The sequence below is a fragment of the Stegostoma tigrinum genome, chromosome 28, assembly GCF_030684315.1.
Source record: "Stegostoma tigrinum isolate sSteTig4 chromosome 28, sSteTig4.hap1, whole genome shotgun sequence".
Lineage (NCBI taxonomy): Eukaryota > Metazoa > Chordata > Chondrichthyes > Orectolobiformes > Stegostomatidae > Stegostoma > Stegostoma tigrinum.
In genome coordinates, this window is record NC_081381.1 from 30,505,386 (window position 1) to 30,528,205 (window position 22,820).

Sequence of the window (22,820 nt, forward strand, 5' to 3'; positions counted from 1 at the left end):
CTCAAGCCTCTGATCAAAAATATTTTCCTCAAATCACCTCTAACACTCCTATTCCTTACCCTGAAACTGTGCCCCTTGATTATTAATCCCTCAAATAAGGGGGAAGATTTCTCCCTATCCACCCTGTCTATGCCCCTCAGAGTTATATTTACATTAATCTGATTTCCCCCAGCCTTTTTTTCTCTAAGGAAAGCAACCTCAGCCAATTTAGTCTTTCATTTTTAGCTGAATCAGCCCATGCAACATCTGGTGAATCTCTTCTGCATCCTCTCTGTGCAATCATACCTTTCCTATAATGTAGTGACCAGAACTCCAAGCAGTACTCCAACTGGGGCCGAAGTAACATTATATACAGCTTCATCATAACTGCCTTGCTCTTCATTCAATGCCTTGATTGATAAATTCAAGTATCTCACATGCCTTCTTAATCACCTTCAAGGATCTCTGGACAAGGCACTTGCAGATTCCTCAATCCTCTGTACTTCTGAAAGTCTTACCATTCAACGTGTCCTCTACTTTAGGCCTCCACTTTCAATTCTGCCCAGCACAAACAGATCATCCACTTCCAATTTGCAATATAGCCTCATTAGATGGATTTAACTGGACTAAACTTAACAGCATAAAGAGGTGATATCATCATGAACAAATGAACAATTGAAAAAGTACAACAGAGGAACAGGTCTTTCGGCCCTCCAACTCTGTGCCCGAATTAATTTAAAAACAAACTGCCATTTTTCGATCCGTATCCCTCTATTCCCTCCCATTCATGTAACCATCTAGGTGCTTCTTAAATGTCTTCAATGTGCCTACTTCCACCATCTCTTCTGCAGCGCATTCCAGGCTGCTACCACTCTCTGTGTGAAAAATTTCCCTTGCGCATCTCTCTTAAACCTTTCTCCTCTGACCTTGAGCCTGTGTCCCCTTGAAATTAAAACTTCAACACTTGGAAAAAGCCTCTGACTATCCACCTTACCTATGCGTCTTATAATTTTCTAGACCTCTATCAGGTCTCCTCTCAGCCATCATCTTTCCAGTGAAACAATCCCAGCCTTTTTAACCTTTCCTCATAGTTATGTCCTGGAGACCAGGAAACATCCTGGTGAACCTTCCTGTACTCTGTCCAAAGCTTCGACATCCTCTGGTAATGTGGTGACCAAAACTGCACACAATACTCCAAATGTGGCCTAACAAGTGTTTTATATATCTGCAACCTGCTTTGCCAATTCTTATACTCCACGCCCCAGGTGATGAAGGCAAGCTTACCATATACCTTCTTAATCGCCTTGGCTACCTGTGCTGCCATTTTCAAGAAACTGTGGACCTGCATGCCCAGATCGACCTGACTGTTAGTGTTCCTAAGGGTTCTGCCATTTACAATGTAATTTACACCTAAATTTGATCCCTCAAAATGCATCACCTCACATTTGTCAGAATTAAACTTCATCTGCTGTTTCTGTGCCCAAGTCGCCAATCTTTCTACGTCCTCTTGTATACTTCTACAATCATTGGCACTATTAGCAACTCAACCAATCTTCATATCATCAGCAAACCCATTTATCAGACCACCCACATTTTCCTCCAGATCATTTATATATACTACAAACAACAAAGGACCTAAGACTGATCCCTGTAGTTATCAGTCTCCATTCTGAAAAACATCCTTCCACAACTACCCTCTGTCTCTGTAATCAAGCCAGTTTACTATCTATCTAGCCAGGCCACCCCAAATCCCTTTTTGTACCAACCTGCCATGGGGGACTTTATCAAATGCCTTACTAAAGTCCATATAAACTACATCCACAGCCCTTCCCTCATCAATTATCCCCATTACCTCTTCAAAAGATTCAATCAGGTTGGTGAGACATGACCTTCCCTGGGCAAAACCATGCTGCCTGTCACTAACTAGTCCATTTTCCTCCAAATGCACACATATCTTGTCCCTCAGTAGCTTCTCCAAGACCTTCCCCAACAAAGACATCAAGCTCACTGGCCTACAGTTTCCTGGATTATCCCTGAATCCTTTTTTAAACAAGGGATCAATATTCGCTTATCTCCAGTCCTCTGGAACTTCACCTACGGCCAACGAGGATGTGAAGGTATCTGTCAATACCCCAGCTATTTCCTCCCTTGCCTCTATGAGTAACCTGGGGTAGATCCCATCTAATCCTAGGGACTTGTCTTTCTTAATGCAATTTAGGATTCCCAAAACTTCCTCTTTCAATATGTTGACATTCGCTAGTGTATTCACACAATCAAGCCTGACCGAAACATTAGTCGTGTCCTTTTCCTTGGTGAAAACCGATACAACGTACTCATTCAGGATCTCCCCCACTTCCTGTGGCTCTATGCATAACTTTCCTCCTTCGTCCTTGAGTGGGCCGATTCCTTCCCTTGTTACCTTCTTTCTCCTAACATATGCATAAAAAGCCTTGGGATTCTCCTTGATCCTGTTTGCTAAAGACATTTCCTGGCCTTTTTTGCCTTCCTAATTTGCATATTTAAGTTACTTCCCAATTTCTCTCCATTCCTTCTGGGCTTCATCAGTTTGCAGCTGCCTAGGCTTATTGTATGCTTTTCTTTTTCTCTTGATTAATCTTACAATTTCCCTTGTCATGTATGGTTCCTGAATCCTGTAGGGGACATGCATGTCCTGCACTTTAATCAATTGGTTTTTAAAAGCCTCCCACATGCCAGAGGTAGATTTTCCCTCAAATAACTGTTTCCAATACATATTCTCCAGTTCCTGTCTAATTTGGGTGTAATAAGCACCCTCACCCAAGGGCCACTTGTGTTCTTTTCCATGACTGCTCAAAGTTATGATTACTAAGCCCAAAATGGTCTCCTACTGAAACATCAATCACCTGTCCTAGCGCATTCCCTAGGATCACGTCTAATATGGCCTCCTCTCTGGTTGGATTATCAACATACGGCTTCAAAAAGCCCTCCTAGACACGACTAACAAATTGCTCTCCAACAGAGCCCCTGGATCTGAGGGAGTCCCAGTCAATAAGAGGAAAGTTGAAGTCACCCATCACAAATACTTTGCTCTTTTCAAACTTTTCTTGTATCTGACTCTAAATCTCCCCTCTGTTTCCCATGGGCTATTGAGAGGTCTATAGAGAACTCCTAACGTTGTGATTTCACCCTTCCTGAGGTCCACTCATAATGTCTCATTGCAAGATGCCTGCAATGTGTCCTCCCTCCACACAGCTGTGATGTGATCCTTAATCAGCAGTGCAACCCCCCCCACCCCTTTTGTTTCCCATTTCTGTCCCTTCTAAAACAGCGAGATCCAGAAGTGTTAAGCTGCCAGTCCTGTCCCTCCTTTAACCATGTCTCTGTAATGGCAATAACATCTCAATTCCATGCAGTAATCCATGCCCTTAGTTTATCTGTCTTACCTGTATACTTCTTGCACTGAAGTAAATGCATTCCAGTCCTCCAGTTCCTCTGAGCCCCACAACATCGCTGTGCCTGCTTTTACTCTGTGCTATGCACACCTCTGTCACACTTTTGTCCCCAGTCTCTGCACTTACTGGCCTACTATTTCAGTTCCCACCCTGCTCTCACATTAGCTTAAACACTCCCAAAGAGCTCTAGTAAATCTCCCGCCCAGGATATTGGTGCCCCTTCAGTTCAGGTGCAACCCATCCTTCTGATGTGTGACTTCTGGATAGTGAACAGACTTTGGGGAATCAGGAGGCAAGTTACTCACTGCTTCTGACTTATTTTGATAGCTATGTTATCTATTTGGCTCATCCATTTAAGCTTCTGATCAATGGTAACCCCAGGAAGTTGATAGTGGGAGTAATGCCTTTGAATGTCCAGTGGCAATGGTTAGATTTTACTTCATTGGAGTCAATCATTGCCTGGTACTTACATGACATGAATGTTACTTGCCATTTGTCAGCCCAAGCCTGGAAATTGCCCAGGCCATGCTGCATTTAGCTTTGAACTGCTTCAGTAGATCTGTAGTCATCAGCAAACATCTCCACTTCTGAGCTTATGAGGAAGGGAAGGTGATTGAAAAAGCAGCTAGAGATATTGGGCCTAGGACATTATCCTTAGGATCTCCTGTAGAGATGTCCTGGAGCTGAGATGACTGACCACAAACAACAATCTTTCTTTGTTCTATGACTGAAAAGAGTGGAGAGCTTTCCCCATGATTCCCATTGACTCTAATTTTGTTGGGGCTCTTTGATGGCACACCCAATTAAATTTAAGAATGGTCCATGCTTGAGCCAAGGCTGTAGTGAAGTTAAAGACTAAGTGACTCTGTCAGAATTCAAATTGAGCATCAGCATAGCTTATTGCTAAGCATGTGTTACTTGATTGCATGGTTAATGTCTCGTTCCATCTCCTTACTGATGTTCAAGAGTACACTGTTACAGTTAGGCGGTAATTGGCTAGGCTGGAGGACAATATCGCAGGCAATATGAGTAATTTTATACATTGTGGGTAGAAGCCAGTGTTGTAGCTATATCAGAACATGTAGGTTGAAACTGGAGTTCTGGAATATGTCTTTAGGACCATTGTCGGAATACTGCCAGGGACCATAGCCTTTTGAGTATCCAGTGTCTTTATCAATTTTTTGATATCTTGTTGATTCTGTGAATATAACTATGTCAATACTGTTGTTGACTAGTCTGTGAAGCAGCTCTCCAAATTTCAATGCTAGCCCCCCAAACATTAGTAAGGAGGAGTTTGAAGGGTCAACAAGGCTGAGTTAGCTACAAACAAAAACAAAAATTGCTGGAGAAATGCATTGCGTCTGGCAGCAGCTTTGCAGAAAAGAACAGAATTAACTTTCCGAGTCCAGTGACCCTTCTTCAGAACTATCAGTCAGGAAAACATAACTATGCTGTTGGAGGTTTGAGCAAGTGGGGGGAAGGGAGTAAGTAGATAGGTAGAGAGGGAGCCCAGTGAGTGAGTGAGAGGGGGGGGGAATAAATAGGTATGCTAACAAAGGAATTGTGACAGTAAGCCAGGGAAAAGAAGTAAGATAGTTTATAATTGGGCTATGATTACGTGTAAATGGGTTGGCTGTACTTAAACAGCCCATGTCATGACAGGACCTGGGGTGTGAGGGTGGCCAATAGGCATGGAAGAAGGTGCTCATACTCTAAGATTGGTAAACTCAACATTGAGCCCTGAAGACTATAAGGTCCCCAAGTGGATGATGAGATGTTGTTCTTGTAGCTTGCACTGAGCTTCACTGGAACACTGCATCAGGCCTGAGACAAAAATGTTGGCAGGGAATATGGTGGTATGCTGAATGACAGGCAACTGGAAGCTTGGAGCCATTTTTACCAAAAGAGGCAGTTGTTTGGCAAAGTTGGCTGACACAGTCTGCATTTTGTCCACCAGTGTAGTGGAGACTAGGAACACAGAACATAGAATACAGCACAGAGGAATTGGCCAAATGTGCTGAACGTGATGCCAAATTAAACTAATCCCTTCTGCCTGCCCTTGGTCCATATCCTTCCATTCCTTGCATATTCATGTGCTTATCTAAAAGACTCTTCATCACCCATATAGTATCTGCCTCCACCATCACCTCCAGCAGAGCGTTCCAGACTTCTACCAATATTTTTTTCAAAATATTTGTCCCTGACATTTTCTTTGAATGTTCCCCCTCTCACCTTAAATGCATGCCCCTCCTTTTAGACATTGACTGTGCAGAAAAGATTCTGACCGTCAACCCTATCTACGCATCTCATAATTTTATAGATTCTCCTCAGTATCCACCACTCCAGAGAAAACAAGCTGAGCTTTTCTAGCCTCTCCTTATAGCTGATACCCTCTAATCCAGGCAGCATCTAGTAAACCTCTTCTGCACTCCCTCCAAAACCTCCAGTTCCTTCCTGAAATGTGGCAACCAGAATTGAATGCAATATTCTAAGTATTCTAACCAAAGTCTTTTGGAGTTGCAACATGATATCCTGACTCTTGTTCTTAATTCCCCGACCAATAAAGGCAATCATGCCATATGCCTTCTTTACCTATCTACTTGCAAAGCCATTTGAGGGAGCTACGGACTTGAACCCCTAGATCCCTCTCTACATCAATGCTGTTCAGGGACTTACCATTAACTGTGTACTTTTCCTCAACATTTGATCCCCTGAAATGCCTCACATTTGTGCAGATTAACCTCCATTTGCCATTTCTCTGCTCATATCTGCAAGTGATCTGTATCTTGCTGCATTCTTTGACAACCTTCTACACTATCTACAACTCCACCGATCTTTGTACTGCCTGCAAACTTACTAATACACCATCTATATTTTCATCCAAGTCATTTATATATATTGCAAACAGCAGAGATTCCAGCATGGATCCCAGTAGAACACCACTAGTCACGGACCTCCAGTCAGAAAAACACCCTTCCCACCACTACTCCCTGCCTTCTATGGGCAAGCCAAATCTGAAGCCACGCAGCCAAGTCACCATGGATCCCACACATCTTAACCTTCTGGATGGGCCTACCATGAGAGACCTTGTCAAAAGCCTTACTAAAGTCTGCGTAGAAAACATCCATTGCTCTATCCTCATCAATCATCTTTGTTACGTCCTAGAAAAATTCAATCAAGTTAGTAAGACATGACCTGCCCTGCACAAAGACATGCTGGCTGTACCTAATTAGGCCATGCTTTTCTAAATGCATGTGAGTCCTATCCCTCAGAACTCTTTCCATAGCTTCCAACCAACAATGTGAGACTCAGAGCTCTATAGTTTCCTCGATAGTGCCTATTTCCCTTCTTGAATGGAGGAACAACATTAACTACTCGCCAGTCCTCTGGGGTTTCTCCGGTGGCTAATGATGATACAAATATTTTGGTCAAGGCCCCTGCAATCTCCTCTCTTGCCTCTCTGAACAACCTGGAGTAGATACCACTGGGCCCCGGTGTCTTATCCAACTTAATGCTCTACAAGAGACCCAACACCACTTTTTTCTTAATCGCAAAATTCCATAGCATATTAGCATGCTCCACACAAATATCACTATCCTCCACATCCTTTTCCTGGGTGAATACTGACAAAAAATTACTCATTTAGGATCTCACCCACATCTTCTGCCTCCAAGCACAAGTTCCCTCCTTTATCGTACCTTTTCCCTGGTTATCCTCTTGTCTTTGATGTATGTATAGAATGTCTTGGGATTCTTTTTAAACCTACATGCCAACGCCATTTGATGGCCCCTTTTTACTCTCCAAATCTGCTGCTTGAGTTCTTTCGTGCTTTCTTTATATTCCTCACTGACCATGTCCAATTTTAGCTTCCTAAACCTTAGCATATGCTTCTTTTGTCCTTTTGACTAAATTTATGACCTCCTTTATTATGCAAGAGTCCTTCACCTTGCCATCCTTGACCCTCCTCCTTACTGGAATATGCCAGTCCTGAACTCCCATCAGCAGGGCTTTAAACAATTCCCACATGTCAAATGTGGGCTTGCTGATAACAGCTCCTCCCAATCAACACTCCCTATCTCTTGCATAATACTGGTGTAATTTGCCCTCCCCCAAATTAAAAACTTGCACAAGGCCCTGACTTAATCTTACTCATAGGTATCTTAAAACTTAAGGAGTTGAGATCACTGCTTCCGAAATGCTCTCCCACTGATAGGTCAGTCACCTGGCCAGGCTTATTAGCCAGTGTAAGTTCCAGTATGGCCCCTCCTCCAGTTGTACTATCCACACACTTTTTCAAGTAATCCTCTTGGATGCACTCAACAAAATAAGCCTCATCTAAGCATCTTGCTCTAAGGGAATCCCAGTCAAGATTGGGAAGTTAAAGTCACCAACTATGACAACTCTATTTGTATTGCATCTTTACATAACCTGCACCATATTTGCTCTTCAATGTCTCGGTGGCTGTTGAGGGGCCTGTTATATAATCATATCAGAGTGACTGCACCCATCTTATTTAGAGCTTTACGCATACTGCCTCAGTGGGTGAGCCCTCCAATATGTCCTCTCTGAGTGCAGATGTAACATTCTCCCTGATTGGTAATGCAACTCCTCCACCTCTTTTACCTTCCTCTCTCTATCTCGTCTAAAACAATGAAACCCTGGAATGTTGAGCATCCAGTCCTGTTCCTCTCTCAACTACGTCTCTGTAATGGCCACAACATCATAGCGCATGTACTGATCCAGGCTCTAAGCTCATCTGCGTTACCTATAATACCCCTTGCCTGAAATAAAAACACTTCAACCCATTAGTACTGGGCTGTCCTGCCTTCCTGGTTTACTGTCCTAACATCTACCTTCCCCTCAATCCCTCCAGTTGCTGTCCTGCTGCTCTGGTTCCCAGCAACCTGCCACTCAATAGACTAAATTGAATGAAGTACAGGTAAATTACTGCTACACCTTGGAGGCAAGTCTGGGACTTTGGATAATGAGGAAAGAGGATGTAAACAGGCAAGCATTACACCTTCTGTAATTCACGGGAAGATGCCATGGGAGTATGGGGTGTAGAGGAGGAATGTATCAGGGTGTCCCAGAGAGAACAGTCCCTGCACAATGCTGACAAGGGGAGAGGAATATGTGTGTCGTGGTGGCATCCTGCTGAAGGTCATGGAATTGGCACCTTGTGGTCCTTTAGAAAAGGAGACTGCTGGGGTGGAAAGTGAGGACTGGGGGACTCTATCATTGTAGTAAGTGGGAAGAGAAGGGGTGAGGGCAGAACTATGGAAAATGGATCAGTCACAGCTAAGGGCCCCGACAACAAGGGTAGGATACCCTCAGTTCAGGAAAAGGGGATACATTTCTGAGCCCCATTGTGGAAGGTGACATCATCAGAATAGATGCAACAGAGACAGAGAAACTGAGACAATGGAATGAAGACCTCATAGGATGCAGGAAACAGGAATATTGAGGAAGGGAATCTGAGAGGTTTATATATTGTGTAAGTCACCCTTCTGAAAACATTTATTTCACTGTAAAATGCATTTAAGATACATATTTCTTATACATCCAGACTTTAAAAAATTGGTCAATGGTAACATGTATCTGCTTTTCTGAAAGATGGATCTGATTGCAAGACATGTTCTGGATACATAACAGACACTTAGATAAATGGCCATTTCTATAAATGCATCTCACTGTTTTTATTCTGTTGCATCTGATTTTATTGTTCCCTTAAAGATCAAATATTTCAACAGCTTAAATTATCTCTGAAAGCAACATAAGGGTGCATGCAAAGTGTAATATGTCTTACAGGAGACTTCTCCAAGGACCAGGAATATTCTGTTGTCATGCTACTCCATTTAGAAACACATGCAACAGCTCGTCAAAATGCAGGTGTTCAGATAATTCCTGAGTGTAAATGAATGAATGTATTACAACAGAGAAAAGAGAAACGCTAAAAAGTGTGTATAGGAGATAGACTTGGAGGAATTTTAACCAGAAGAATCCCTGAAATTCATCAGCCCAAGAAACTATGCACAGAGAAAAGAATAACCAAGGACAAAGTCATTAAGAGCAGTAGGAACTGTGAAACAATTCTACAAGAGCATAATATTCAGGGACAGAACTACAGAGACAGGCAAAAATCAGAAAGGTGGAGCCATGGAGAGAAACAGATGCATTCATGCCAGAACACTGCATTTTCAATATCAGTATAAAGTAGCAGTGAATTGCAGGATGTTAACTTGTGTAGTCACTGATGCATTACACCCCCAGTGGATAGATCAGCCCAAAAGGAATAATCTAGGAACAAAATATGAATATTTAAATTAATTGAAGCAAAATTACATAAATGATATATCACAAAATGTAGAAAAAGTATTAAACTGAAATAATTCCAAAAATAACATCAGAAGTCATGTTGTGCAATACTAATGAGTTCAGTTAGTCTGTGAAAAGAAGTGAAAACTCTTCGTAAAATGTTCATCCAGTCATTAACCAATAGATTTGTTGCTAGGCACCAATTACCTGGCCAATGAAGTGAACATGTTTGCTTGGTCAGCAAAACATCACTTTTAAAAATCAGACCAGAACTCTCAGCTAGAAGTAGACACAAGATGTTCAGCCTTTTCTCACAGTGACCTGTCTCCTGCTCCAATAAGGTAGGTGCTACCTTTAGGTTACGGTGTCCCTTCTTCCCAAGTCAAGTTGAATGTATGCTATCACTGGCAAATAAATTATCCAATAATTTATGATGAGGATGAGAGACTGCTGCGAATTGTAAATCGCCACAAATTACTGGACAATTTTCACCATTTCACTGAGTTGTACAATAACTTGTACCCATTTCTGCCTCATTACATTCTTAGTCAAATCTATTTTTTTCATTCCCTGCAACTAATTTGACTCTAACCTGCCTGATTTCTTGCATGTCATCCCTTTGTTTTGTCCCCTATGTTGCTGTTTAAGGAAGGTAGACTATGATCCTATGGCTCACCAAGATCCTAGCTGTCCTGTTGTCATATTGAAAATGAGTTGCACTTCCGACAATTTAGAGCAGAAATCTTTTCTAATTTATGACAAGAAAAAAATCTAATAATTAGCAAACAGTTCTGGCATTTTCAAGCAAAGTCTGGGCCAGTGCAGCCCCTTTCTAACAATTAAAACTAGGACCAGGGGTTACTCTGCAATTCTTTCACTTTGCTGTTTGTTTCCTTTCTAATTGTATTATACTTGTTGCAGCATGGATTCCATGGGCACTCCTTCATAAACCTCAATCAAGTGTTGACTCTTCTTGTGTGAATCTAGGTATTCACCTTTAATCGCAGGCATATGATGGAGACTTTACTGCCAAGTCTAATCTTGTCTTCATTAGATATCTAAACATGCTCACTCTCTTGCTGATGTCAGAAGTTAGCGGTCAGGGGTGAGCATCCAAGCTGATATTTAAAATATTCTCTTGAACCCAACGCCAATTCTGCCACTACTACTGATGCTCCATTTGAAACCAACAAATAGAACAGACTGGGGATTGATCGTGGGAATGTTCTGAGCCATCAAATTACACATCCCTCATATTCACCTACTAGATGATTGTAGAGACTTATTGTGTCTGGCTTTTCATTAGAAATTTGTGTCCAAGTGATATTACTATATCCCTGGTGTGTGAACAGCAAAGTTACTGCTTCGGACACTGTTGTACTTCTTGAAGCTTAAAATAGGAAAGATATTTAAACATCCAACAAGTAGGGCAGGGCTGGTCTGTTCTAATTCAGGTGTTATATGGTAGATCTGAAATTAGGGCAATAAGCTTAACCAGGAATCCCTCAGCAACATGATTGGTAAATGTGAGCTTCAAAGTCCCTCTCTACTATGGTTCTGTTTCAGAAGTGCAAGATTTAGCAATTGTGGATGCCTTATATCGTGTCAAGTATTCATTGCAGGAATTTTTAAAAAATATTAATTTGTTGAGCAGAGGCAGTTGAGAGATGATCTGAATGAGGTGTTTCAAATGTTACTAGGATTGAATAGGACAGGCATAGAGAAACTGTTTCCTCTGGCAAGAGACTCAAGAACAATTTTCCCAAAAACTCTCAGAAAATAGGAGCTTTCAAGACCGAGATTAATATCTTTTTGTTAGATAAGGACATGATCACATGATGGAGCAAAGGCATATAAATTGGGCTCAGGTGCAGATCAGCTAGGATCGAACTGAACAGCAGAACCACCGCACAGGCTGATTAGCCATTCCTATTACTAATATTCCTTTGATGCTAAATTGAAGTAAATTACAGAAAAAAATTATGTTTTTGCCAGGTTTTCTCTGAAGAAATCAACTCCCATACAGCATGGACATAAAGATATTATGATAGGGCAGGATTAAGTAAAAATGGTGGGAGGAAGGTCATGCAAAGTATAAACGCCAGAACAAACTTCTTGTGGTGAATGTCCTGTTTCTGTGCTGAAAATTATATATAATTCAATTTATAGATATGAGACATCCAGATCATGACCTCCATTTTCTTATACTGTACTCTAATGTACCCATGACTTGCTGACTGTGCCTATAGATTGCCATCACTCACTGTTATACAAACAAGAAGAAAGACATGTAACTTGAACTAAACAGACAATAGATAAAAATCTGTGTTTGGGGTATTGCTTGTGCATTTTCAATTGGAATTTCTCAATGTATATCACATAATCTGCTCCTCTATGCTATACTAACAACTTCAATAATGAGTTGAGAAGATTCCTCTGATCAGTATAAATTAGTAACATTGTTAATATATTGTAAAGGAACTTGTATGAAGGAGGAACAGCGGGATCTTGGTGTTCAAGTGCATAGCTCCCTCAGGTGGATAAGGTTGTTAAGAAAGCAAATGGTGTTTTGGCTTTCATTAACAGGGGATCGAGTTTAAGAGCCATGAGGTTATGCTGCAGCTCTACAAAACCCTGGTGAGACCACACTTGGAATATTGTGTCCAGTTCTGGTCGCCCTATTATAGGAAAGATGTGGAGGCTTCGGACAGGGAGAGGGTACAAAGGAGGTTTACCAGGATGCTGCCTGGACTGGAGGGCTTGTCTTACGAGGTGAGGTTGACTGAGCTTGGACTTTTCTCTCTAGAGAGAAGGAGGAAGAGAGGTGACCTGATCGAGGTGTACAAGGTAATGAGAGGCATGGATAGAGTCGATAGCCAGAGACTTTTCCCCAGGGCAGGATTGACTGCCACAAGGGGTCATAGTTTTAAGGTGTTAGGAGGAAGGTATAGAGGAGACGTCAGAGGGAGGTTCTTCACCCAAAGAGTTGTGAGTGCATAGAATAGTTTGCCAGTGGTAGTCGTGGAAGCGGAGTCATTAGTGACATTTAAGCAGCTGCTGGACGTGCACATGGACAGCAGTGAATTGAGGGGAATGTAGGTTAGGTTATTTTATTTTTGGATTAGGATTATTCCACGGCACAACATCGTGGGCTGAAGGGCCTCCTTTAAATGTTTACAATGCCATGAATGCACAGGAAAATCAATCCTGCATTTAATCAGGTAAACTTCAGGAAATACAATATTAACAGTAGAAAATAGTGAAAATATCTAAAAGATCAATTTGGCAGGAATTTGGAACTAAGTCAGGATGGGTGTTCTGGGATGCAGTACAAGTTATAATACAAGCCAGTAGTATTGAACCTCATGGGTTGAAGTGGCAGTGGGTTCAAGTCCCACCTACTCTGTAATCACTTCTCTGAACAGGTTGACTTGAAAAATATCTAGGACATAGACAGCACATGAAATAGATTTGTGTAGAGTGGAACTCCACAGGCCAGTGAAGGAAAAATTGAGCTTCGAGATGATATAGGCCTGGCTGAAGACTTTGTTAGTCATTGAGACAAAGCTGGATAATATTGCAGAGGTAGTAGCCAGTATGGGTGATAGACTGGGTTTGGAGTTGAAAGTCAGACCCAGTTCAGTCGGAATGGTCTACTAACACAGTGAAGGAGCTGCATGCGATCATAGGCTGTGATGCAGACTTTCTATAATTTAACAAAACATCAACAACCTTACAGGTGCTACCAGAACTGCTGTGCATTCTCAGTATATCCTGTTTCTATATTAGATATAGAAATGTCTAGTAACAAAACAGAGGATTTTATTCAGTAAATATGCCGGGATATTCACCCAAACAATGATATAAGTTGTAAAATTAGTGAGTATTTGCACCCATCAATCATTGACAGCACATATATATATACAAGTTAAAACTAAAGGTTTATTTCATTTGGTAAGTTGACTGACTGACATGCCCTGTAATGTAGATATTTTCTAATCAACATGCTCAAAGATTTAACTTTACTGGTGGGACTTGAACCCAGGCCTCTTAGATCAGAATTAGGGACACCACCACTGAGGCACAAGCATATTCAATTCCCCTTTATCCATCATTGAGTTTCTGTAGTGCAAGTGATTCATATATATATATGTAAATAAGATAGGATATTAACAGAATTTTCTTCAGGAAACATCACACAAACCTAAATTCAGAACATAAGTACACTAAATTAAGGTTTTATTGACCCCTAAAACTAAAGCAGGATTGTTACAGACCGATTAATTTAATCATTTATAAATGTGAACTGACAAGTAAACAATGGCAAATTTCCTGCACCTTTTTCAACTATGACCATTTAATGCTCTATCCATTGCATTGTCAGGGTTATCCAAAACAACTGAGTCCAAGTTTCCAGTTATGAACAGGCATGACAGTGTTACTGGAGAAGCTGCACTCAACAAGGGAACAACACTTCAGGCCTACACCTTCAAATCAAACCATTGAGCCACGCTATCTTCTTCGTCAAAGTGATCTCCATCCAGCAGACTTGATGTCACATTTGAAGTTAGCAGACCATGTTTGAAGCGATCAACCCAATTCCACCACAGTGGAGAAGGTCTACACAGTGCTTTAGTACAGGCCACAGATTCTAATCTTGACTCTACTGAGACCTAGAGCTACCTGTGCATTCAGACTGACAGTAGATATTATATTCTGTTCCTCTTCCTTTTATCAGTATTTTTGCTGAAAAATTGTTTAGCAAGACATAGACGATAAAGTAAATATTAAAAAGTATCTAAGGGCTTTACCCATTTGAGTTTAGAAGAATGTCAGATGATTTCAATAAAGCATGTAAAATCTTGAGCAGACTTGGATAGGTTGGCTATCCAGAGAATGTTTGTTTTCCTATGTGAGGGAAAACTAAAAGCAGGAGACACAGCTTAAGAAAAAGATGCCATTTTTAAAACATAAAGATGGGATCATAGAATCCCTACAGCATTGAAACAGGCCATTTGGCCCAACAAGCCCAAACCGACTCTCAGAGATCCCACCCAGACCCATCCCTCTATATCCCACCTAATCGACACATCCCTCAACACTATGGGCAATTTTCCACGGCCAATCCACCTAGCCTGCACGTCTTTGGACTGTGGGAGGAAACCCATGCAGTCACGGGGTATTTCTTCTCTAAAGGTGCAAGGGAGTGTTCTTCTTTTCCCCAGAAGGGAATCTGCGTATTTAAATTTATTCAAGGCTGACTTAGATTACAAGGTGCAATCAGGTAAGTGGAGCTCAGACCATAACCTGATCAACCATGATCTTACTGAATGCTGCAATAGGCTGGCTGATCCTAAGCCCTGTGTTCATCTAAATATGTTCAGTTGAAACTGTGGATGATAAAGCTCAGCACACATATCCATTACCCCAAATGTTCAAGTCTTGAACAGTGGCCTCAGACTTGATTCTTAGTGAAGGGCAGGTCCTGAGGGGGATACATAAAACTGAAATGAGCCTTGCTGGTCCACCACTTCCATGCAGGTGAATGATGCATCATTACAAATGATGTGGTATGGGTGGTCATTCTGCCCCTACAAATTAAAAAAAGATAGCAGCCAACTGGTCAGCAGAAAACCTGTAAAATTCGGAAAACTCATTAACTAACCTAAAAGAACTAAAAATCTTAAGTGAAACACAACTGCCTATCTGGCAATTCCTTGTTGTCAAGAGACCTCAATGTAAAGTTACTTTCCACTTGAGGCATTTTGTTCCATTTGTTCCTGGGATGTGCGCACTGCTGGTGAGGCCAACATTTCGTTCCCACCCCTAAACGTCCTGTAAAGGTGGTGGTGCACTGCCTTTTAAAACCGCTACAGTCCATGGGGTATATGAATACCAACAGTGCTATTAGGAAGTGAATAAATGGTCAAATAGAAGCAAAATACTGAGGGTAGCGATATATGAAACAAACACAGGCACATCTGAGATTAGGAGTCCGTGTTTGAAGAATAAAAGTCAACACAAATACTATTACATTTAGAGAAAGTCAGTATAGTGCCTTAGCACTGGCCTTCGATTGTAATCATGACTCTACTGAGCTTCCAGTGAAGCTTAGACCACAACCTGATCAACCATGATCTTACAGACTGCTGCAATAGGCTGAAAGAATCTAATGGTTTACTCCTGCTCCTACATCCTATCAAACACAAACTGGAGAAGGATCTAGGCCCGAAACGTCAGCCTTCCTGCTCCTCTGATGCTGCTTGGCCTGCTGTGTTCATCCAGCTCTACACCCTGTTATCACAAACTGGAGAATGTTGGAGAAGTTCAGCAGGTCTGGCAGCATCTGTAGAAAGAGAGAAACAGAATTAACTTTTCAGCTCCGATATAACTCTTTAGTTCTTCAATTCACTGAGTATAGAGAGTGGAATTTCTTTTATTCATTCATGGAATGTTGGCATCACTGGCTAGTCAACCACATTGTATGTTTAGTAAGGACGGCAGGTTTCAGATTTCATTAGTGAGCCAGACTTTTCCCCCTTCCCCAACAATCAACAGTGGTTTCATGGGCATTATTAGATTCTTAATTCCAGATTATTTTATTTAAGTCAAATTCCACCATCTGCGGTGGTAGGTTTCAAATTCAGATCCCCAAAACATTCCCTGGGTGTCTGGATTAATAATCTAGTTATAATACCACTAGGCCATCACCATCCACAGTTCAATGTCCTGAATTAGGGTGATGACAGAAAATAGGAAAAATAAGTCACACAGATGGTGACAAGTATGAAAACCCGTGAAAGCACTGACAGGCATCCATCGCGATTTGTTTTTAAGAAAAGACAACTTAGTCCCAATATGTTTACATTATTAAATTTTTTTACAGCTTTTTGCTCTGTTAGGTAAAGGTCTTCAGGAGCAAGAGACCAGGCAATGGAAGTTCAGACAACAGCTCATCTCATCTTATATGGATTGCTGGTGTTTCTGGGTATTTTGGGAAATATTTTGGTCTTAGTGACAATATTAGCCACAACAGTGGAAAACCATGGACTTGCTGCTTCTGACATCATCCTCAGCAATCTGGCAGCAGTCAACCTGCTCATCTCAATCTTACAGAACATCCTCCTGTTCATTACAGAGTCAGGAGTCAACATCTTGCTGACCCTCAATTGGTGCCGAATGTTCATGTTCCTCTGGGTGTGGCTAAAGTCTGTGAGTGTGTGGGTTACCTTCTGCCTGAGTTGTTTCCATTTTCTCAAGATAAAACAACATGTCCATCTGAGCACCAAGAGGAAGGAGATTATACATGTGCTGGTGATATTGTTTGCAGTGTGGTCTGTTAATTTTCTCTATGCAGTCCCAGCTTTCGTTTACTCCAGTGCTGTCAGTAGGAATGAAACAAAGATTCTGATGGTGGTCAGCACCACTATGGATCCTTTCCTGGGCTGTGTGTGGAAGTTCCCAACTTGGAAAAGTGGTATAATGTTTGCAATGTTCACCCTTGTCCTTCACGAGCTCGTACCCATAGTACTAATGGTGGGCACCAATCTCAGCACTGTGTACTATCTCAGCAAACATATCAGAGCAATTGCAGATGAGCATCTGCACAGTGTACAGGTCGAAAGGACAGCTGCCAAGCTGATCCTGGCTCTAGTAACATTGTTTGTCCTCTGTACACTCACTCACTTGTTAGCTGTGGGCTATTACAATCACAATGAAGGCCCATCCACTGCCTTTCTGCTGACCCTGGCAAGGTACTGTGCCTCACTGTTTACAGGCTTCAGTCCTCTGTTAATAGCTGCGGGACACAGTAAACTGCGAAATAAAGTTTGCAAAGTGCTGCACATCAAAACAGTTTAATTTTTTTCATGTTAAAAACAGTGCCGAGGTATTGGCTGATAATTAAAGTGAACCTAATGATAGTTTTTACTGCTATCTTTCTTTCCACAGCTCTCAAAATGATAGAAAGCTAATTGTAAAAAATCAATGTTGAAAAACAAAATAATGTGTCAGTGATTGCAATGGAATAAATTACAGTATTTATAGCCAATTATACATGTATTATATTATTACAAGGAACATATAAACAGTCTGTAACAAAATATATAGAATGCTGAATTACATCACTAGATGAACTGAGTACAAGCCAGAAGATATTATATGAAGATTGTACTGGACACTGGATTCAGTTTTGGTCATAAGAACATAAGAGAAACATTCAACTTATAAAACCCATGAGAACCAAGTTTGACCTGCTCCTCAACCTTGGGTTGAGGCTCCTGTTGTTCTGATCCATAACCTCTCCACCAAAACCTCCAGCTCCCATCTCAGTTGTACTTGTCCCACTTTTCACTTCAGTCAATGCTGTCGCCACAGTTTTCTTATAAAGACTTGTCTCTATACTGACTTTCATAATGCAGTAGCAGGTCCCTGTAGTGTGACTGTAACGAGGTCGGCCAGATTGACTTTGTAGAATATGAGTTCCCTGTTTGGGGCTGTTGGGAGCCCTGCCTGACAGATAAGAACAGTGGTCTCAGATGTCCTGTTCACTCTGACAGCTGGCTCTGAGGGTGCTGGGTCAGAATCGAGGACTCTCCAGGTATAAATAAAGGGTGACTTGGTGACAGATACCGGCCCCTGTGGAATTATTTCAGTCCCTTTTAGCAATCTTCACATTTTCTAACCAAGTCCAATATGCTAAACCATAACATTCATGGAGGTCCCAAATCTGAATTCCCAATCATTATAGTGAGTTATTAGAATTATCTGACCTGATAGCAATAGTTCAGAAGGTTGTGGGTTCAAATCCTATGCCAGAGACTTGAGCACATAATCTAGGCTGACATTCCAGTGCAGTGCTGAGAGGGAGCTACATTGCTGGAATCATAATCTACTGAATGACATGATACTGAGAGCCCGTCTTTACTCTGAGATTGTTAGAAATATCCCATGGCATGGTATCATTGAAGGACAGGGAATTCTTGGTGTCTTGCAAATATTTATCCCTCATTTAATATCACTAAATCAGAAGAACTGACCGTTATCACATTGGTGTTTATGGGTCTTTGCCCTCACAAACTAGTGATAGTGTCTCTTCCAATGCATCAGTTACTACTATTGTCAATGCCCAAGACCCTGTACACAGTGGAGTCATTAGACTTTGGCAAAAGGAAAAGATTGCATGAGGCATAAACAGAACCTCATCTCTGAGATTAAGGAGTGAATGGCTTCCTAATATTGCTCTCAAGTACAGGATTTTATCAGGAAATGTCATCAACTTACTGAAATAAGACAAACAGGCTTTTGTTGCATGTTTGACAATTGCAAAGATGCTTGAACATGGAATGATATGTTGGCTGCAGCGCAGGAAGCCATTCAGCCCACAGTAATTGTGCTAGCTTTCCCCAAGATCAATTCACCTGGTCATAGGACCCTATCTTTTCCCTGTTATCTTTCAAACATTTTCCCTTCAGATAATTGTCCAATTTTCTTTTGACAAATGGAAAACATGCACTGATATCAACATGTGCTGATATTGACAACATCAGCTCGATAGGATGATACTTCATTCTCAGCGCGGCTTCACTGAACATTCGAGACACTCACAGGACAAGAGCTCCATCTTCTGCTTTGTCCAGGTTCAGCTAGTGTGTGACAGTGTGTTTTTACTGCTAACTTTCTACTCACAGCTCTCAAAATGATAGAAAGTTAATTGTAAAAAAAAATTAAATGTTGAAAAACTAAATAATGTGTCAGTGATTGCAATGGAATAAATTACAGTATTTATAGCTCATTATACATGTATGGTATTATTACGAGGAACATGCAAACAATCTGTAATAAAATAAGTAGAATGCTGAATTACATCGCTAGGTAAACTAAGAACAAGCCAGAAAATATTATATGAAAATTGTATTGGACATTGGATTCAGTTTTGGTAGTAAGGACACAAGGGAAGCATTCAACTTCTAAAAACCATGAAAATAAGTATAATAAGGTTGGTCCTTTGCATTAGAGAATTGATTCCCAGTAAAGTTTGGAGCGAGTGGGGCTTTTTACCTTACAATAAAAATGACTATGATGAAACCTCATAGAAGTAGAAAATATATTAAATTTTACTTCAGGAAACACAAATAGATATTAGGACAAGGGGCTATTTATTAAATATGGCAATGGTAAATAATCAAGAATGAGAAGAAACTTAGACACTTCAATAAACAATAAAATTGCAAACAAAGAGAATGCTGGAGAAACTCAGCAGGTCTGGCAGCATCTGTACGGAAAGAAACAGAGCTAACATTTTGAATCCAGTATGAAGAGTCATAGAGATCAGAGATAATGGGAACTGCAGATGCTGGAGAATCCAAGACAACAAAATGTGAGGCTGGATGAACACAGCAGGCCAAGCAGCATCTCAGGAGCACAAAAGCTGACGTTTCGGGCCTAGACCCTTCATCAGAGAGGGGGATGGGGTGAGGGTTCTGGAATAAATAGGGAGAGAGAGGGAGGTGGACCGAAGATGGAGAGAAAAGAAGATAGGTGGAGAGAGTATAGTTGGGGAGGTAGGGAGGGGATAGGTTTAGCAGTTTCAAGGCCGAAGAGATTACAAGAGAGTTGCAATGGGAGAGAGATTCCCTGAGGTTGGTCCGGAGGGAGGAGGGTAACTTCTTCAGGTTAGGCATCCCTGGAAGAGGCTTCGCATAGATATGCTGCCATACGTACATGTACCATAGAATAGTACAGCACAAGTCTGTATCCGTCCAATTCCTGCCCAAAGGTAAGGTACAAAGTGATAAGGGTGCAGACATCTCCAAATTTAATTCCTGATCAGCGCTGAATTAGACGAGCAGACACAGCAGCAATAAAATCTCCTGTAAAATGCCAAACCTTCCCACTGAGTTTCTCCAGCATTCTCTGTGTTTGTTTCAGATTTCCAGCATCCATAGTATTTTGTTCTCATTGCAATAAATTACAATCTGATGTGTGTTTTATTCTATGGATGAGCTTTTTTTTATACTGCTGTTTCCACCATCTATACTTATCTTGTGACTTTGCCTATATTGTTGTGTTTAATTAAATCGCCATTTAATCCAGAGATGTTGCTCTTCATGTGCTTACATATATTGCAAGAGTTTTTCATTGACATTCACTGGCTTTCTACATTAGGAACTGATTTTCACACCATCTAAGAGATTGCAATGTAATCACTGACAGGTGACAAACCACCATGTTGTCCCTAACTTTGAAATTACTACATATATCCATGCTGTTTTAACATAACAGTGGCTCTGAATGCTAGCAAACGTCCATGGAACTCATTGATGTGGCATTCAATACTTTATCTCATTCACAATTAGACTCACTTTTTACATTAATTAGCATTTTGAAATATAATTTTCACTATAGTAGATATCTGATGTTGACTGTTCCCTTGTATCCAAAATGGTTAGGTAATCCCACATTAGACCATACGAAAAGGAATAGGAATAAGATGTTTGGCCCCTGGAGCCTGCTCCACCACTTAATAACATCATGGCTGCTCTGACATTTTTCACGTCCATCTTGCTGCCCTGTATCCCTTGATTCCCTTACTGAACAAGAATTCATCTCCGCCTTGAAAATACAACATGTCTCTGCCCCCACAGTTCTCTGTAACAAGGAGTTCTAAACACTCTCAACCCTCAGAGAAGAAAGTTCTCCTTATTTCAATCTTTAAATTGTTGCCCCTTTATCTTGTGACTGTGCCCTCTGCTCTGAGACTCCCTATGAGGGAAAACATTCTCTTGTATTTACCCTGTCAAGCCCCTTAAGAATCCTATATGTTTCAATGAGATCACCTCTCATTTTTCTGAATTCCAATGAGTAGAGTCGCAACCTGATTAGCCTTTGCTAATTAAGGAAACACGTTGCATTGAGAAAGGATATTTGGTGTAGTAAAATGGAAATATGTACTTTACAGTCTGTTAACAAATAAAATTTGACCCTAATCCCATAAGGAGATGTTAAGACTAATGAGTAAAAGGGGTAGATTTAACAAATATTTTCAAGGAGGAAACAGAGGTGGAAATGTGGATGAGAATTTTAAAATTGAAGTACAGAGGCAAAGGATGAATATGACCTTGCACAAGTGAAGATGCAGAAGGCCGAATTTAGATGAACTCAAGTTTATGAAGGCTGAAAGACAAAAGGTCAGCCTGGAGGTAACAAGGGCACAGATATATATTAAATATATTTCTTTTAAAACTCACAGTTTTACCTTTCTTCTTGTGTAAGTTTGATGTTTGCTGTGTGCAATTCTAACACCTCACATGCTCAAGTACCTTAGCTAAATAACAATGTCCTTCATGCTTTAACTTAGAAAACCTCAGCAGATTTTACTGGCTGATATGGGGGACAGTGAAGTTCAATTTTATTATAACAGAATATTCACAATTGTCTCTTTTCAGCATGGATTACTCAAAATAATCAAGATTTTGGCTTTTATTCCCTTTTAACTACCCTAAGGCAGTACAGTTGAGTGGAGTGCCTTTTCTTCACCAAAAATATACTTAACAAATTCTGCTGTGCCCAACCAGTCCTGAAGAAGGATAATAACCGAAACGTTGACTTCGCTTTTCCTCCAGACGCTGCCTGGCTTGCTATGTTCTTCCAGCCTCCTCTGTGTCTAATTCAGCACATGCTGGGATGAAAGCAAGATCACTTTGAGTCTGTACGTTTTAGATCCACTCTGGTTAACATATTTAATAGCCACAATGAGGTAAAAGTAAGGAAAAAAAGATTTCAAACCTAACTAGAAATCATTTCTATTTGTACCAAGAGCCAGAGAAACCTACTGTAATTTTGTTTTGTTTTGTAGGCATAAATGTCGCTGCATGGAGACAGTTAAAATATTTAAATGGTTGAAACCCAAAACCTTCCCTTTGAAAAGGATGAGCATCAAATAAGAAATAGATTTACCCACGAGGCAATATGAAATCACAAATTAGTTTAAAAGACTGCTGCCAATTAAGAAATAGACTGGGATGGATTTGGATTGTAATTAAAACAGAATGAAATAAAAAAGATTGGGATTGAATTAGGATAGAAATGGATAAT

General features: G+C 40.8%; 1 protein-coding gene across 1 annotated transcript; it reads left to right on the top strand.

Annotated features, from left to right (window-relative positions):
• The first annotated feature begins 16,658 nt into the window (after positions 1-16,658).
• On the top strand, positions 16,659-17,585 carry LOC132206024 (olfactory receptor class A-like protein 4). Its single transcript, XM_059638031.1, has one exon. It carries the CDS (start codon positions 16,659-16,661, stop codon positions 17,583-17,585), a length of 927 nt encoding a protein of 308 aa, XP_059494014.1.
• Positions 17,586-22,820: the final 5,235 nt, after the last annotated feature.

What these genes read in the sequence shown, in the direction of transcription:
- LOC132206024 (XM_059638031.1), top strand. Translation starts at nt 16,659, where the DNA reads ATGGAAGTTCAGACAACAGCTCATCTCATCTTATATGGATTGCTGGTG.